Source organism: Aythya ferina, assembly GCF_964211825.1.
Source record: "Aythya ferina genome assembly, chromosome: 6".
In the NCBI taxonomy this organism is placed as follows: domain Eukaryota; kingdom Metazoa; phylum Chordata; class Aves; order Anseriformes; family Anatidae; genus Aythya; species Aythya ferina.
In genome coordinates, this window is record NC_140303.1 from 7010015 (window position 1) to 7024758 (window position 14744).

A 14744-nucleotide genomic window follows, 5' to 3' on the forward strand; every position below is an offset into this window, starting at 1 on the left:
ATATGTACTGGCGTAGTACAAATATTTCTGTTTACAGAGCCCTTTGCAAAGATATCCAACATACCGCTAGAAAGCTAAGAATGCAGAAACCACCTTCCTCTAATCCCCACTTAATCACTGCAGATGCTAACCAGCAACACTGGAAAGCCTAATGGGAACTACACTGCACCACAGGGTGAAAAAGTATTTTCATTGCTACTACTTGCAAAAAAAGACTAGTCTACCCACACTGAAGTTACAGTTCATTTTCTTTAGTATTCCCATAAAGCTAATAGAGGACCGCCCAAAACAAAGACAAAAAAAAAAAAAATACAACAAAACAGTGAAGAACAAACTAACAAAAAGAAAACCACAATCTAGTACAACACTATCATTAAAAGAACAGTAAGATGAAGACACCAAGTGGTGGTGTTCTCACAATTTCTTGGCAGTTATCAGTATAACACCCTGTATACAACACGCAAAACTGGTGTCCTAGTTTTGACTCTGCTTTGCCCAAAGTATCAACCCCCTGGTTTTCAGAACACCACTGTTCCTGTAAATGTAGCATGCACTGGTCTGCTCTGTGTTAGCATTCTGCAAGTAATTTAGGATTTATTTTTTTTCCCCCCCACAAAATATAGCAAGTTACAGCTTGAAGCTGATTTATTTGAGCTCCATCTGTCTTGCTGACTTTGCTGTTGCTGCAAAATATTCAGGCTAATAAAGCCTCCCTAAAAATAATGAAAATTGAGCTGAGCTGACAAAACACCATTATGAAAAAACAAAACATGTTTTCAATATCTGATAACAAAACCTATCTTAGTTTGTAAAACTGGCAAAACCAATCTCCTTTACCAACAAGATGAAGCTCAGTAAAATATGGAGTATTTTCATTAACTCAGAACATCATTAACAGAGCCAGTTGAACCAGGGGTGCATCTCCAAGCCACATGAGTAAACAGGCCATGACATCACTCAGAAAGCAGTTGTTCCTTCAAAGAGATATTTCCCAGATGATTTCATTGTTAGGCACGCATTTAGAGGAACACAGGCTTCACATTCTTTCTTTCAAAACAAGATGTACGAGAACAAGCAGGAGTTTTCACGTGCCATTTCAAGGTGGGATTGTGCAATTCTAAGTGCTCAGCTGGCAATAACTGCTTCAGATTGAAGCTGGGACACAAAATCATCACAGCTGTTGTTCAATGTAAATCAGCTCTACAAGATGTGGAAGAAATTGTAATGGATTTTTTATAAATACATTAATAAAGACAAACAGAAAATATTGAAGCTACTCTTTTGTAGTGAAAAATATTAACAACATCTTACAAAAGCAGACATAATGCCACACAATTTTTCAACTTTTGTGAATGAAGTTTATTTTTGTCTAAACCCATTTCTACCTCACTTGTCCATCACTAACATGATACAGTTGAACTTGCAGTATCACACACTTGCCATGGCAACATGCGATGATACCATAGACACAGAAACAGGAATTCCCTGTGGGATAAAACAAAAGTCACAGTTAGGAACAAAACTCTCATTCAAACACAAACGGCCTTAGTAATAGGAACAAGTAACTACTGACCATTACTCTTGCTTTATTAAAGTCCTTTTCCATTTTATTCATATGGAATATGAAGTTGCCTATTTTAAGGATGTTGTATCTCTTCTAAATTAGGACCTCTAACACTGTGAGCCTTACTGTTCCACAGATGAAAAGAAATAACTCTTACTTTAATTCTTGATTCATAGAAACACTTGGCTGTCAAACAGAGGACAAGCAGGACACCAGAAAACTGATATTTTGGGGAAAGAATCACGAATGCATCAAGCTAGTCATTTAACACTGGAAACTTAACAGTACTTTCAAGGATTATTTCATACTACAAAAATTTTAAACATAATCTGAACATTTATGAATCTGAACTCTCATTACCACAGATCATCTGCTCTTTAAAATCTAGTGTTATAGCTATAATTTCTCTAACAAATAGTTTTTTATACATACATTCCAAGCAGAAACATGACTCCAAGGAGAAAATGGACACCACAGGACAGATATTTGTAGATAAGTATATTAACAGAAATGTGAACCAAGAATTAGCTTTGGGTAGGTTTCATGTTGTTTATGTCACTGTTTTGTTTTTGTTTTCTATACGGTAGTTCCTATACTGAGAATCACCATTTGAAAAAAATAAACAGCCAACTTATTCTTAATAAAGCAATTTCAGTGCTGAAAAACTGAGTTAGTAAAATGTAATTCCTAATCACATTAATAATCCACACAGATGTGATTAAATAAATGCACATAAATTAATAGCAGTATTTTGACATAAGTGGCCAAGAAAATGTGTTTTCTGACAGAAAAAATATTTTTTTTTTCCTTTGCTCCTAAAAAACACTTCATAAGCCACATCTACTACCCTAAGACTATTGTTAATTTTATGCAAATGACATCTGTAGCGTCTTTGTGAGTCACCAGATTCACAGAACACCCTCAGAAGTTTGAGAGAATTGACTAGGGTAGCCAAGTAAAAATCAGGTGAGCTGAGTATCTGTGGGAGTTGAAGAGGGAGAAGCTCCATGAGCAGAGGAAAAAAAAAAAAGGTAACAAAGCAGAGCAACAATTGTGACACCCCCCAACCCCCAAACTGCATTACACTTGAAGCTCTGAGAAAATATCTTAAAATTAAGTGGGTATCTTGTGGGAAAAGGGACAGGGAAGCCAGCACAGATTTTCTTGTATTGGTTTAGTTACGTTGTTATATTGGATTTTTAATTTTTTTTTCTTCCTTCATGTAACCAGAACAGTCTTCTCACAGCTGATTATTGCTTTATACACTTGTTTCATGTAAAGGATGGTCTTTGTTTTATTCATATGATCTCACATTAAAGCCAGCTATAAAATCTACATACAGGGATCACTATTATTGGACACATGGCCTTCAGTATATTCAAGAATATCAGTAACCAGCAGTTTTTCCAAACCTAGCTATGAAGTGAGCTGTTTAATCCAAGATGCGGGTAAGAGACTTCACTCCCTTTTTACTCTACCATTCCAGAGATGATTGAAACAAATTTGCAGAGCACTACCTAAATATAGAAAATATTTTCCTCTAAATAATATAATTTATAGGGAATGGGATTTTTAATTAGAAAGATTATTTTTACAACTGCAAAAGTGTTTAATAGTGACATATTCAACCTGTCAGCATGAAGTATGAAGCATGAAGTGAAACCACCGTCATCTGGACCTTAACATCTACTAACTTGAAGATTGATAAGTAGATGAGATGGACATCTCAAATGAACTATTCAAAAGAGCTGGAAATTACTTTGTATGTTATTTTACAACAGCAATTAATCCGACTCTGTAATGTTATCTGCCACTTATTTCATATAAAATATTATGCTTGTCAATAAAAAAGAGCTATCTTCTGGTGCTAAAATAGTAAAATTAATCTTGTCTGGATCATTATAGCGATTCTCCCATTCTCAGCTGAATGAAAAATAAGGTAACAGTGTATTTTAAAAACAATCATATAAGGATTTAGTTTTTAAAGTAGCCACATACTCCTTTTTACTAAGAGACAAGATACTGAGAATACATTTAGTCTTGAGCTCAAGGCACTGAAGTAGAATTTAGAATTTGAGATCTGATTAAAGAACAGTCATTTGGGACAAATTTGCAGAAAACGTCCGGTATTATCTCAGTTCCATATCTTTAGGGTAATAATTCATCCATTTCTTGTCTCCATTATAGTTTAATTACTCTTTCTGAAGAGTAAGCTCATTAGAGGTAATTCCAAAGTGTTCTGTCACTTACTTCTGAACTTTGATCTATAATTATTTGCATCATGGTAGCACCTAGAGGCTCCATCTTATTATTCTAGAGGCTGCACAAACAACAAAAAGATAGCCCTTAGCTTCAAGGAATTGATGATCTAAGTGAACTGTGATAAATGACAATAAACTCTTGAAAATGCACAGCATAATTTCAGTTAGTACCTCTGAGTGCTACTAGTAAAAATCAATGTAAGACATTGAGCCACATTCTTCCTTGTACACAACATTCTAATAGCTAATAAAAATGTAAGTAAAAAGCTAAAACTAGTATAAAATGAACAGAGCGCTCTCAAATTTTAAGGACAAAAAGGATGCAATTGAGACTTGATTTTCCCATCTTCCTCAACTCCAGGGGAAGATTGCAAGCCCCTGAAATATGGTACAAAAGAAGGAAGGAGAATTCACCTGACCACATATGAAATCAAGACAGCTTATACCATGTCATTTAGATGTCCATTAAGTTAAAAATAATATTAAATAAATATTTTAAAAAATCCCCAGAGCTGTATCTATGTTTAAACCTCTTAAAATTGGTTGGAACATTAAGTATGCACACGCAATTTAGGTGAATACTTTTCCATTTTGAGAATGGTTTGCCTCTAACAGTTGCAGTTCCTCAAAGCCTCATGTACTGCAAGTTGAATATGGCCTCTGAATGTTGACTTATGATGACACAAACATTCCTGATTTTAATGAATTTCCAGCAACAAGCCTATATTCTAGAGTAGACAACTTTCCTTCCACCTTATCTTATTAACTGAATACTCTAATTCACGCAATTTGCTGAGTAACTTCTCTCTCTGACTCTCTCTCTAGAATTTCCTATTTCAAAAGCACAGAAGTCTACAGCAATAATAAGAGAAATGCCGTAGGGACATTTTCAGTCAGTGCTTCAAGTGATCTGCTCATTCCAATACACCTTTTGGCTCCACAATTATCATCAAGATTTGATGCATATCCTTGTTTCCCCATTTTTCCTCTTTTTAGAGGAACTACAGCAACAAATTGAAAGATTACTTACTTGAAAAACCTCCAGAAACTTTCTAGATTTGGTTTCCCTTAAGGATTCAGAAAGAAGAAAATGATACCCATGAAAAACCCAACACTCTCTCCCTCTAAGTGGGCAATAATTTCTAGTAAAAATACAAAATATTTGAACAAAGCTTTACAAATTAGTTCATGCAAATATGATTCTTGGCCATGTCCCAAACCAGTAATGAAAAGTTCTCTGGCATGCCACAGCTTAGGTTCTTAGGTTCAATGTGCTTTCTAAGACAGGTCAAGGCGGACCTTACAATTCCTAAATCCAAGTGATCTGAAGGAGGCATTTCTGAGAGAAATACTCATTACAGTCCAGGATCCACAACTGGCTACATACATAACTATTCTAATAGAGTTTAAAAAGTCACAAGCTGCAGCTAGTAACTTGTCCAATGGCTTCTTGATGATGAATCCTCATAAAGAAGATGAGCATGAATGAAGTCCTTTTGTTTTTAGAATGATGAATTTATTTTACTTGCTGTTCTGCCTGGCTGTTGGACAGATTCCTGTAGTCTTGTTTTAATTGGTAAAGCTATGCCCTTACAGATGTTCCTGTTCAAAAAGTTGAACATATTTTCTCTGATTCAGTTCTATTTTTATATTTTCCAGTTCGTTTTGGGAGAGTTGCCTAATTATTTTTAGTGCACACTAGATGTGAGAAGAAGGGAGTGTCTTCATAAATACAGCAAAGGCTGAACAGAAATATCCAGCTTTGTCAAAAATGGGAGATGAGAAGAGGAGGAGTTAATTCATCTGCAGGCCTTATTCTAATTTAAAGCAAGAACAATCCATAAACAGCTGGGGGCCACCTAACCCACACGTACAATAATCCGGATGTTTGAACTCTGTAGCCTATTAGTTCAAGTGTCAGACATGCAACTCACTTGACAGTCCAGAGGCTAAAAAGTCTGCTTAAGGAAACCTCACATTCTCACAGCCGACAGCTCACATGGAAATACAACTGTGCAGAAAGAATCCCTGGAGGGCATGCTAATGAGGCTAATTGGTAGTTTCCAGCAGCCTTAAGAAGAGGCAAGGGAATAAATATCAGCAATAGAGAAGGAACAGAAAGGGATGTTGTGCATATCTTTGCTGACCCTAAGGTTTTTGGAAATTCTGTCCTTTTTTCCTAGCATACTGATATTTACTTCATTTTCTCTGGACAAACCTCTGAGTTTTGTTTAGTTGTCTTGAACAGATATTTGTACCACTCTCTGCCTGTTATTCTTGTGGTGCCTGCTCTTTTCTGTGCTGCCAAGCTCAAGGAACTGAGGTTTCTGAGCATCTTTCCCAGCCATTAAAGATCTATAATCAAATATTTATTCTTTTTCTAAAGAATGACAAAATGACACTTAGAAGAGTTGTTACAAAGCTTCTAATGATTTCATGTCTTTGTCTCAACAGTCTCATTGCTCAGCACGTTTGAGGGAACTACTAGGTATGGGCAGTGATGCATTTATGTTCAAAGCTTATTTTTACACTTTTGTTTAATACACTGTCTTTAGAAATATACTTTAGATGTTGTATTCAATACTAAATCCCATATTACAAAGAACTGCAATTGAAAGAGGATTGCTATTACTGCTACAAACCTTCTGCTTCCTTCTCGGTATGTCATACATACTAATATTTTCTCCTACTATCAGTGCTAGTTGGATTAACACCTTAATTTATGTCTGTTCTACGTTCCAGAAACCAACTCTTCCACAGCAAGAATAGAATTGCAATTATTATTTCTGCAACAAAAATAATCCAAAGAACGTACCTGGCACAGATAGGTCTCAGTGTACTATTTTAATCATGCCATCAACAAGTCTTTCTAACTGCAGACCATGCCAGATAAATCAATCCTATGTAGTCTCCTGCTGCAGATTTTCAGACAGCCAAGACAGTGAAGACTCAGGAGACCAAGCCCTTACACTGAAAGGCTAAGAAAAGCCTCGAGCAAAAAAACAAACAAACAAACAAAATGTTTCCCACATATAAACTATGTCCCTTGTAACCTAGAAGTTGTATGAATTCACTCCAGAAGCTCTTCATCTCAACATGAAATAGAGCAACAATAACCCATTCTTAAAGAAAAATAAACTACAAATTGCATTCAGGCCTAACAAGGTGGTTAGGAAAATGGATAACAGTTCATTGTGAGAAGCAAAGGGGGCAGCACTTGTTCAAGCTGAAGATTACAAGGCTGGTGTGTGTGCGGATGTGTGTAAGACTAAGAATCACAAGTTGCAGCAAAAGAAACTACAACTGGAAATGAGGGGAAAAAAAGTTTCACAGTGACAGTGATTAAGTACTGGAACAGGCTGCCCAGAGTCTGCACGTCTCTGTCCTTGCAGGAATTTAAAGCTTGATTGTATAAGGCTCTGCTGTGTCTTACCCGATTTTTAAGTTAGCTTTTCTTCAGGTAGGAATCAGCTGGATGATCTCCAGAGACCCCTTCCAACCTAATTTATTGCAGATTCTTACATTTCAATGCCAAAGCAAATCTTAATGCAAATATAACTGTAGCCAAAGGACAACTCCATAACATTCAAGGAATAAGGCATTCGATCTTTCTAAAATCATGCATCAACATCCAAAAATGAGCTAAGTCTTCAGCAGCTTTACATTTTCAATCCAGATTATAGTTGTTAGATATATCTTCAGTGCCAAATAAGTGATCCTAGGACCTCTTACAAAAATTTGTCTAAAGCTGTTGGTTGCTACAAAAATATTTTTCCCTTAAGAAAGAATTAAACTTAGACTGCTCACGAAGTCAGAGAAAGAGGAAAAGACTGTAATTAAGCAGCTAGGGTTCTAAGCAGAAAGGACGTAAGGCAATTTATAGAAGAGAAACAAACAGCTTGCATACCAAAGAAAGAAAACTGCTCCTAACTGTTCCGAATACAACTCCAAAGCTGTTGCAGGTAACTGGCTAGCTTCAATTCAGATTGCTTTATTATAGAGAAGTTTCAATATACTATTTAATACATTAATGAAAAAGGTACTTAAAATACCTTCCAGATCCTATGTGCATATGCAACCATTAATTGGTGTCATCTATTTTTAATTCTCCCTGTGAAATTATAGCTTCTGTTTCTTATTTGCATTGCAAATATGCTTCATAATTGTAATTGAAGCACGTCATATAGTACTTAGACATTTCAAGTGAAATGGAGCTTCAAGTGAAAAGGAAGAGACCAAGGAATCATAAGCAGAACCTGAGAGAGGATGAGAGCTCTGGAGAATAGATCAAAAGCTACTCTTTTGTCTTTTTTAGTTGTAGTTTATAATGTATTCAAAACCACAACCAATATTTTATCTCATTACTAAAACCACTGAGATTTTTTTTTTTTTCCACTATCAAAAATATCAGACTACAACATCTGCTTTATTAGTTGTTATACCTGAGACAGGAAAAGAAATTACACTTCATGTTAAACAGCTTTGTCTAATATCTCAACCGCTTTCTAGTTTTTCTTAGCCTTGAGCAATCAGATGGGGATGCCCTGCCAGGTATGGATGTCGGGCAAGTGAAGCAGATTTGTAGTCTTTCCATTTACCCTACAGAGCTCAAGGGACAAAGCTGAAAAAGTTATTAGCCCAACTTACATGGACTTCAGCTCATGTGTGCTTAAAATTAGCTGTAGTATTTGCAAATGAAAAGATAGGCATTAGGCAAACTATGTTGATCAGTCATGTCCCTGCTTTCAGTACAAATATGTATTCATCCTTATACTCCACTGTTACACTGCAGAATTAGCGGTATGTGTACTCAGAGCATCCAAAACACTTCACATACCCTCACTTCCACTCTTTAAGTGTTTACTACCTTGTCAAATTTTACTTACTTGGATCTAAGCATTTATTTGCTCTCATCTATACACCTCAAAACAATACACAGTTTGCATTTATGTATGACACTGGGAGCTTCAGTCAAACCTAAAGCTCTCTGTTAAAGCTACATACAGAAATGGACCTTAAGAAAGAAAAAATGAAATTGTTCAAACTTCATTCCTTCCTTGAAGCAAGATGCATTCTGAGGAATAAGGATGACCTGTAAACCGTGAGGTTGTGTAGCTGCATATTTTACTTGTAACTAAGAGGGATTTTGACACCAGGGAAGAGGTCATACCCATGGCAAAACTACACAGCTGCCTTTCTGCTATTTTCTAAACACCTCAGCCAATGTTCAGTTATAAAAGGTATTGGCACTTCAATTATAAGCAAGTCACTTTTCCAAAGCTTTCAGACAAGCAGCAGTAAATGGATGTGAAAGACAAAACTCTAGGTGCAGATGCACACAGACACCATAACGTATATACCTTCCACCTCTTGCAAAAGGTCTTGACATGCATACATCTGGGGGGCATTGGGGACTACTCAAGTATATACAACATGCATTCATACAGTCTTTGAACCTCTGAGCATTCATATGCAGGTAGAGATCTACAATGATCTGCAAATCCTACTCATCTTCCTACTGTACAGTGATACATTAGTGACTGAAGTAAGGGTTGGCTTTGTGCTCAGAAGACTAGACAAGGCTCAGGAGATGCAGACTTAGTTCTTGTCCCTTTGGAAACTGCATGTGTAAGCTCAGACAAAGCATACTTAAAGAATTTCAAAAGCCTTCTACCCCACAGAGCCTTCTGGGGCACTTAACTGTGCAAGTTTCAAGAAAACCAAATATTCACCATTTTTCACATAGAAAAATGACAACAACTGGAACTGCTCGATACTGAACAATTATAATACAGCTCCCCTCATTCAGCTACTGATAGGAGACGTTTGTTGTTGGAGGTTTACATATGATCCTCTTGCATCACAGTTGCCTATTTCATAGCATATTTTTGTGTATACCAGTCTCCTACCCTTTTCCTCTATGTTAACTTGTAAGCAAAATGGAAGAGGTAGATCCCTTTCTCTAAAGCACGGAAGTCTTCTAGCAGTACCCCTTGTAATCTCTAACTATGTTTTGTTTACATGTTTATGTGATCCCTGGCACAATGAACCCCAAGTTTAATAACTGCAATGTATCAGAAATAACTAAGAGGTTCAGATTTGCATTTACTCCTTTCATATTTCATTTGGATATTTTCCTGATACTCATTTTTCTTGTAGTTAAACACTTACATTCGTTATGTTTACATCCAAGGCATTTTGAGACTAATGAAAATTAATTGAAATGCAGTTATTAATTCTAATTATAATAAATGTAATGTAGGAAAATGAGTTATTTCCACTAATGTCCTCTTCTATTTCATTAGTTTCTTATTTGCAACATTTTCCTGCTCTGCTTGGAGTATCTTGCAATATTTAACTTCACCATATAAATTTAAGTATACTTATTTTAATAATGTGTCTTGTACTTTTGTTTACCTAGAAAATCTATATACAATTTTCTCTTTCATATTCTTTCATTAGTTTCATTTACTGTTTTTACTGACACACTATTATTCTGTAGTATGTTTACTTGGGAAAAAGGAAAATCTGCAAGAATAGCCATATTGCCTTGTAGTAGGAACACAGTTTACACCATGAAAATAGCTTTTGATAATACATCATGCTAATGATACAGATAGTCAAATGATACAATTGCACCAAAAGGCTTGCTACTGTAGTTACATCACTTAAGTAGCACACTTGTCACCTAAAATGCTTCATCCAGAAAAGCATTATCTGCTAGTCCCGAATGATAAGAAAGCTGAAGAAATAGGAAATTACATACTAAGTTTTGTTTATTGTACCACAGTAAGGAATAATACTATTAGGTACTGCAAAGCAGGCTATTTACTATTAATGCACTTTCTCATTTCTACAGTTACAATGTAAGTCCAAGGTACGTATTTAATAATTGAAAGATCATTCACGAAACTGCACAACAATTCATGATTAACTGTCATAAAAAAGCCACAATAATACAAAACGAGGTTAGCATTTGATTTTTTTTTTGGAAAAATTTTGGTCTTTTATCTTCAAAATCTCAATTCTCAACTTCATCAAGAATCGTAAGTATATCCATAACAATGTATGAAGTTTTAAAACAATACAAACATGAAGCAAGAAGTAAGAAAACAGCTGTTTAGGAATTAGGAAGCCATCATATCTCTTGGTAAAATAAACTCTATAGGGTTTAATGTGCCATGTATTATGCAAAATGGCAGCTCTTCAGACCTCATGCAAGGTTGACACTACTGGCTTCATAGGATGCTGGTAGCCAACATAAACACCAGACTTGCAAAACCGAATCTCTAATGTGCAAAACGGAAAGACGTGCATGTAGAAATCTGATATAAACCAAAAAACATAAGGGGAATATTGGAAGAATATAAATATAATTTAATACAGAGAGACATAGTAAACTTATTGTTGTTTTGGGCAGCAACTTAGCAGAAACTCATCCCTCAGGGCAGTATAAATTACATGATGACAACAGTCAGTCCATTTTTAAGGTTGCAGTCAGATTCCATAAAGTCACACTTTGATCACACTTTTGTTGCGGAGAAAACACTGGCCTAAAATCAAGAAAATGAACTTGAGGGCAAAAGAGAGCCTTTTTTCCCTACAGTATGGAAAATAATACAAACATCTGTTCTTAGTTATGGAACATTACAGGGGAAGATGAATTAAATGAGAAATTTTAATTTGCCTTCACATTTTATATCCTGGTAATATAAATAGCTTTTGTTAGGTGAAAATTTCCATGCTGTTACATCTAAATGAGTCTTGTATCCCCTGTATATCACGTTATAATGAGACTACCACTACCCAGATTATGATTTTTTTTTTTTTTTTTTTTTTTTGGGGGGGGAGGGGGGGATGTTATGTGATTAATATGCTTTCAGCTGGAGTGACATATTCCAGAAAAACAGGAGTTCACAAAGGAACTGATTGCAAAATTCTCACCTCAGTAGGCCTAGATTTTACCTCCAGACCATACCGAAACAAACCGCCTTTACCCTCCGCAAAGTAAACTCCACCTCCCTCCCCCAACTTATGCCATACACAAACCATGCTGAAAAACAGAACATTCACGTTTTTTATTTAAGGATACTTCTTGTGGACTCCTAGACTGTACTTGCAGAAGAAACAGCCTTGCCTGTGTTTTGTTGCAAAGAGGATTATTGCCATAAATCATCCAGAGGATGCATGTCCTAACTGATACCAGACATTACTGATTTTTTATTAGAGTTCTCCCCAGTTTGTGCAAAAGAGGGCAATTCTGTATATCGCAGGTGGCTTTTAACATCCTATTACCTCCTAGAGTAGGAATGTTCTTTATAAGACACCAGTCGACTCGTGAGCTGCATTTTTTCAACATGCTTTTGCAAATTCCTAATAGATGTCTACGCAAAAAGAGTAAAGAAACAAAAACCCATCTTTTCCTTTTTTTCTTTTTTCTTAAATTCTTCTTTTTCTGATCATCTCAGAAGATCAGTGTCATAGAAATGCATAGAAATGCTTTTCTTTTTTTCCTTTTAATCTAAGACAGCAAAAAACACGATTTTTCATCCAGAGCAATTTACGTTCAAGAAACTATGTAGCAGAACAAAGCTCACTTGCCTTGGAAAAAAGAACACCTGTGAAAAGAACACTTTCCATCAACTAGATTTAATTTTCTGAACATGTCATCTTTTTTATTCTCTATTATTCTTCACTCACATAATTACCTTCTGAAAGAAATCAAATGGAAAAGTGTTGTCATTTCCTCCCAACAAATACAAAAGCTTCATGGATATAATGATATAGAATGAGAAGTGGAATGATGGCTATGAAGATTTGAAAAAAAAAAAAAAAAGTAATCCATGAGTCTTCTTCAATACTTGCTTCACAGATGCTTCCTGAGATTTTAGTCATTAGTTCACGACCCAGTTATAAGATTTGAAATCAGCTGGGTATATTAGTTAAAAGCCAAGATGTCACAAAATTCAAATGATGTGCTAATATATACAAGGTCTCCTTTTAAACAGAAAAAGGCTGAAGAACTGGACAAAAACGATACCTGAGAATTGAAGTGAAAACTTTATTTAAAGCTAACAGAAAAAAATGGGACCTTTTTTTTTTTTTTTTTTTTTTTTAAATATAAAAACAACATACATACACTATGAGGCCTGAATTCACAATGAACAGAAGCAGAACAACTTGAGCATATATTAACCTAAATAAAGCAGCCTTCTTTTGGACAGGAATTTCCCACCTCTTCTCTTCTGTCCCAGCAGTTATTGATAGTGTTGTTTCTGCAGGTAGCACCACCCCATCACTGTCATCTTTATTTTAAAAAATGTTTCTGCATACCTGTAGTGACACCTATTTATGAGATATGCTTTTAAGAAAGACAATGAGACAGGAAAGATGAAGGAGGTTTCTTTTTTCTCTTTAAATAAAGATCACAAACGAACAGGTCTTGTTCAATGCGTTAATAGAATTCATAGCTTCAACTTGCTCTTACAACAGATGGTACAGTAACCCCAGCAAGTATTCCTCCCTCTCAAAAATTGTAATATAAAAGCCAAGGTGTCTGGTAAGGCTATCCAGTTAAATGGTAATACATCCTTTGGTCGAAAATTCAGTTTGAGAGCAAACAGAATAAAAACATGTTCACCTGGCAACTAGCAGAAGGTGACTCAAATTTCCACTACAAACACTTGCTCACTGTATGGTAGCATTAAGCAAAAAAAAAATTGCAAATCCACCTGCATGAAGTACCAGCAGAGGAAACTGAGTCTTGGTCTGTGAAATAATTTTCAACTTTATGTTTAAAAAGCAAAACAAAACAAAACAATTATGGGATAAAACACAGGGAACATTATCCAGAACATACCATGGTGGAATCTCATTGAAATATCCTCCCACTATAACGGCAAGTAATAAGTTGCCATTTTCTAAGTTGTTATTTTGGAAAGATTCTTTTCCTGTGAACAGATGTCATTAGGCTAATTAAAACACTTCATCCTAACTGAGAGAAGATTACACCGGAGTAAGACTTCTGATTTTATTATTCAAAAATCCAGTTATTATTCTACCATATTTCTCAGTATTTGACATATCAATGTATCCAGCAGATAGGATCATTATTCTTTGTCTTTACTACTGTTCAAAAGTAGTGTTATTCATTTTAATTTTTATAGCACTGTACACATGCAACCTGATGTTAAATTCCTTTGCAGTCCAAATTTCCATCCATTTAGCAACTATTAAAGAAAAATAGAAAATCAAGCAGAAGAGAAACACCTGTTTGCTTTCTACAGAATCAAGTAATTCAGACAGAAGGAGAATCATCTGGCCCTTATTTAATAAATAGAACATTTTCATCTGCAAAACAGACATTTACGTACTAAGTTTTTCCTCGCTGTTTCATTTGGCTACTTCATGTCCCTGCAGTTTTCAAATGAAAAGCAAGATAGAATGCACCGCGTTCTAAAGGTAAGAGGAGAAAATAACTTTGTATTTTCTTACCTTTGCATTATAGGGAATATAATGCTTTGATAAGGCTTCAGGAGTGTGCATCCATGTTTTGTCTACAGAAAAGCAAAATAAAAGAAGCACTGAATAGATTATTCACTTGTTAGTTGAACTATTATAACATCTTTGTGGAAAGCATCAACAATCCTAATTTTCCTCAGATAATTATCTGTCTGAAGTAGTTACTGGGGCTAGATGGAAACACATTATATTTCAGAACTACCCAAACATTTACAGGAAAGAACGTTGTTACTTCCATTTGCTAAATTTCTTGTTTCATGTGACCTGATTTACCATAACTACTCCAATTCATCCCCCTCCACTACATTTATTGTTCTAAGGATGCTTGCTGCTTCTGTCTCTCAACATCAATATTTTCTGCATCCTATTGCTGTTTAAAGCACTGACAATACGCTGCA

At 35.4% G+C, this 14744-nt stretch overlaps 1 protein-coding gene and 1 long non-coding RNA gene across 7 annotated transcripts in view; both read right to left on the reverse strand.

Moving 5' to 3' along the window:
• GULP1 (GULP PTB domain containing engulfment adaptor 1) overlaps positions 1-14744 on the reverse strand; it is a 154148-nt gene that overhangs the window by 49900 nt on the left and 89504 nt on the right. For all 6 annotated transcript variants that reach the window (XM_084523613.1, XM_084523614.1, XM_084523610.1 and 3 more), the window contains exon 3: positions 14320-14381. In XM_084523613.1, coding sequence (XP_084379739.1) covers positions 14320-14381 — 62 coding nt within the window. The remainder of the gene's footprint in view (positions 1-14319; positions 14382-14744) is intronic.
• Positions 1345-7185, reverse strand: LOC311438768. The gene is made up of 2 exons (XR_014694299.1): positions 3815-7185; positions 1345-1485 (listed from the first exon to the last, which is right to left on the reverse strand). It is a non-coding gene; the product is annotated as an uncharacterized lncRNA (long non-coding RNA).